The sequence below is a fragment of the Egretta garzetta genome, unplaced genomic scaffold (assembly GCF_000687185.1).
Source record: "Egretta garzetta isolate BGI_Z169 unplaced genomic scaffold, ASM68718v1 scaffold51, whole genome shotgun sequence".
Classification (NCBI taxonomy): Eukaryota; Metazoa; Chordata; class Aves; order Pelecaniformes; family Ardeidae; genus Egretta; species Egretta garzetta.
The window spans coordinates 3,441,790-3,446,068 of record NW_009258549.1 but is presented as its reverse complement, the minus strand read 5'-3'; the positions used below and the strand labels follow the sequence as shown (position 1 = coordinate 3,446,068).

The window sequence follows — 4,279 nt, the reverse complement described above, 5'->3', positions numbered from 1 at the left end:
TTCCCCCAGGCACTCACATTGTGAAGTTCTCCTCCATGAAGCAGCGGTTGCGGAGCAGCCCAGCCCACAGCTGCACCCCGATGATGCCGAAGATGAAGAAGACAAAGAAGCAGAGAAGAAGGACGTTCCCCAGCATGGGCAAGGTGTCCAGGAGCAAGTTCACAAGGATGCGCATGCCTGCAGGGGGAGAAGAGAACCAGACGGAGCAAGTGTGGGATGGAGAGACAGAGAGAAAGAAAGGGAGAAAAGGAAGGGAAGGAGAAGGAAAGGAAAAGGAAAAAAGGAAAAGGAATGGAAAAATTAGGAGGAAAAAAAGTGCCACATGAAGATAAAAGCAGAGCATCAGAAATTAATTATTGCCCAAACCAGGCTAGATTTATGATCAGATATGCCCTTTCTTCTCCTAACCTCTACTGACAGGCAGCCAGCAGAGCTGCTGTGACGCCGTGATCTCTTAACCCTAAGCCTCCATCTGCAACAGCAAGAAGAAAATGGAATGAGACTTTTGGTACCATCAGCTGTCTCACTGATATTCCCCCTTCCCCCTTCTCTGCAGAACGGCAATGGAGCGAAAATTCTGTCCAAAAGGTGCACTGCACCTCAGCGGCCTCAAACATCCCAGTTTGAAGACTGCATGCTGCAAACTGTAAGAATTTCATTGACAGTCCACAGCCCACCTGCCTGGTGGGGTGACCCTCTCCAGCACACACAAACTGGGATAAATTTGTCTTCTCGGTGACAGTCTCATCAGGGGACAGTCATGAAGACCACACTCCCCTCTCTTGTCTAGTCATCCCTCCCCAGCAGGGCTGGAGCAAACAGGTAGTGGGCACAGCCCAAAATGCTGTTGGCACAGCCCCTCTAGGCATTGCAAATGTTTCCAAAATCACTTTTTTTTTCATTATCTAATGAATTCTTTCTGTGATTTTAGTTCTCCCTGGCTCTTCAGCTCACACAGCCACAAACAGGGTTAAGGACAGGCTCCTTTCTCCATGAAGCTAATGACTTTTCCTCTGCTCTCCAGGGATGGCAAAAGTCTAGAAATCCTTCTGAGCATCACTGTCCTGCCTTTATCCCAGTGCATACCTCGTGCAGTCGTCTCTCCTCCCCTCCATGGAGGTCCCACCCCCAGGGGCCCAGGGAGTTCCTTCACTGAAGATGTTCCATGTAGGCCAGCAAATAATTAACTAATTAGGTATTTATAACCAGTTCACTACTTCAGATGGCAGTGGAAGGGGAAAGAGGAGGGGGAGATAAGATTAGGATTCTCTGACAGCCCTTTGAGGCACGAGTTAATCCCCCTTGTGTGCCCAGCGTCAAGTAATTAGAGACATGATGCTATGCATTAGGCTCTATCTCTATTCCCCGAGCTGCTCACGCCGCAGAGAGCAGAGGGAAGCAGTGCCTGCAGGGGACATGCAGGCATTAGCTCTAAGACCAGGCTGTGGAGCAGCAGCTAAGCCCTGCTTGCCCGACTGCCCAGCTGCATCACTAGGCACCAGCCGAGGCAGTTTCCAGACAAGTACATCAGTAACTCAGCGGTGCAGGGGCGCGGGCACGCCGTGAGCCGCTGATAGCTTTCTGATCGTTCACTGCACAAAGCCCAGCAGCGCAGCCATGGTGCCCTGTCCCTGTCACCTGCCAAGCTGCGGAGCGATGCTCCGCACAGCGCTTTGGCTTTGAGGCCACACACCCTCACTGCAGTGCAGCGTGCTCCCGGCGTTAAGGGTGCTTCACAGCACGACCTCAGTAGTTCCCATAAACTGTCCAAGTGACATGGGAAGCTGTGCCAGCAGCGCTGCAAGAGGGGGGGATGATTTTCAGATCAATTGATGCTAGCTCCATCTCAGCGCAGAGGTAATGGGAAGAATAAGACTGCTCTTATGCTGAAATGCAGAACAGATAAAAAGACATCCCCACAAAAATTTCGCAGACAACACGCTTGTTGGGTCAGAATTTGCAAAAATTTATTTTGCCCATGTTCCAAGAGAAGACAAGTGACTTGCAAAACTTGTCTGCCTTTTCCTTGAAAACACCCTGCCTGCCCATACATTCTCCATCCTGACTCTCAGAGGGGCTACCAATGGTACAGGACTGTGCTACCCACAGCCCCAGGATCATAGTGATTGCCCTCCTGCTAGACCCTCCATGGTACCTGGGCCCATAACCCAAAAACCGGCAGGTGGCCCCAGCACATGGCATCTTTTCCATATCACAAAGAATTTCACCATTGGTGGGTTCCATTTCTAAGTCCAAATGAAACCCAATTTTTATTTTTTAAAAAATCTCCCAGTTGAACAGAATCATTCTTCTCTGCCCATTGATGCTGACCGTGGATATGAGATTGGCTCTTCCAAAAGCAAGAATGCTGAACCTACGCCCACCCAAACATCAACTGTAATTCTCCTGTGGGCCAACCACCTCTAAAACTAATCCGTCATTTCACTTTGTGCAAAGCCACTTTTGCTTCCTGCCCTAATCCGCAAAGCAATTGCTCTGGGAACCCATTTTTCACCAGAAGCATGAGTTTTCCATCAGGAAACAAAACAGACCTCCTCTGCTGAGTTCACCCAGTTAGCGGAGGTGCTTCAACTACTCCTTCCATATGGATGCAAGGCACAGTGTAAATACAAGCTCGGTAACTTTGTTCTCTCTGGTTTTAGCCTCCCCTCCTACCTGCACTGTGCTGCCTGCAATACTCATGCCAAAGTCCCTGAGCTCCACCCTCTGCTATGGCATTTTGGCAATGCCCTGCCTGGGAACTCTGGGGGGAAGCCCTCGCAGCCTCCCCATCCCCTCCTGAACTGGCAGGTGGGTCTGTCTGCAGCTGGGACATTGCAGTCGCCTGGGCCCAGGAAGGGACAGGCTGGTCTGGCAGCCATGCTAAGGCATCTGCTACAGGTCTCCAAGGAAGGACCCTCACTGCCAGGCATCTGAATGCTTTCATGGGCAGGAGGGGATGAGCCCCACTCGGGCAGGACCCACAGAGCCATGCGGTTTGGGGTTGGCACAGCCTGCCTGGGAGCAGGTTGCAAACAGCCCCTGGTTCCTCAAGTTCTTGAGACCTGTGGGAGAAAGAAGGAGAAAGGCTGAAAAGCCTAAGGACAGAGGGTGATGATTTACTGCAGACCCTGGTGCCTGAGATGACAAAGTTTCTAAAGAAGCTGCAGGGCAATGGAAATGGGCAGGAGGCAAGGCACGGCTGGCAGCATACTTGGCACTACAGCTTTGGGAGTGTCCTGCCCTGGAGAACTGGGGCCTTTCACTGGACATGGAATGGGCTGCCCAGGGAGGTGGTCGAGTCCCCATCCCTGGAGGTGTTTAAAAGACAGGTAAATGAGGTGCTTAGGGACATGGTTTAGAGGTGGGATGGCAGTGCCAGGTTAATGGTTGGACGTGATGATCTTAAAGGTCTTTTCCAACCTCGACGATTCTATGATTCTATGACAAGCCCCCATCCACAGCAATACCAGTGCCTCTTGCATGACAACTTCCAGAAGGTGCTGTGCTGGAAAGCCAGTTCTTCAGCAGAGCCCTGCTGGTGCCTCCTTCCTACCTTCTGCTGCCCTCTGCCCCTTTACTTTTCTCTTGCTGTCCCTACATCTCCTCTCTGCCTCTGCACTGCTCCACAGCATACGCGTGCACATCTCCTGTCCTCCCTCCCCACTGCTGCTGTTCCCCACATCCCCATTTGTCCTTTACCATTGGCAGAGCAGAAGGCACGCTGGCTCACAGCAAGGAGGGGATATGAAAGGGAAAATGACCTTTTCTGAAGCAGCCTTTGAAAAAAGGAGACGCTCCCAGAGAAAGAGAAAGGAAGAGGGGCTGGGCAGTCTGGAGGAAAAGCAGGGAGGGAGAGCACTGAGGAAGCAACATTCAGCAACCAAACAGGCTCCCAGGGCATCAAATATGAAAAGGTTTTGCTCTTCAAGGGGAAGAAAAGCTAGAAACATGAAATATTCATGAGTGCCAGGTGTGGGCTCTGAAAGGCCTTTTCTCTTCCCCACTCACCCTCGCGAGGAGACCAGGGGAATGGAGGAAACGAAACGGCATCAGCTATGGGCACCCAAGGAAGGATCCTCACAAAACGGTGCTCAGATAATGGTTCCCTGCAGCTCACCCATGCCCTTGGGCAAGGCGTGGGGAAGGTGTGCTTGATGGGACCTCAATGGCAGGGCTACTCCTGGTAGGATATCCTGCGGGAGCAAAGCCACAAGCACAAGAGATGTGTTCACTGCTCCAACACAGCAGTAGATGTCGTGGGGGGGGGGGGGAGGCG

The 4,279-nt window shown here is 51.9% G+C and overlaps 1 protein-coding gene across 1 annotated transcript in view; it reads right to left on the bottom strand.

Annotated features, from left to right (window-relative positions):
- CACNA1I (calcium voltage-gated channel subunit alpha1 I) overlaps window positions 1-4,279 on the bottom strand; it is a 169,214-nt gene that overhangs the window by 53,378 nt on the left and 111,557 nt on the right. Inside the window, exon 5 of the mRNA XM_035903190.1 lies at window positions 18-177. Coding sequence (XP_035759083.1) covers window positions 18-177 — 160 coding nt within the window. The remainder of the gene's footprint in view (window positions 1-17; window positions 178-4,279) is intronic.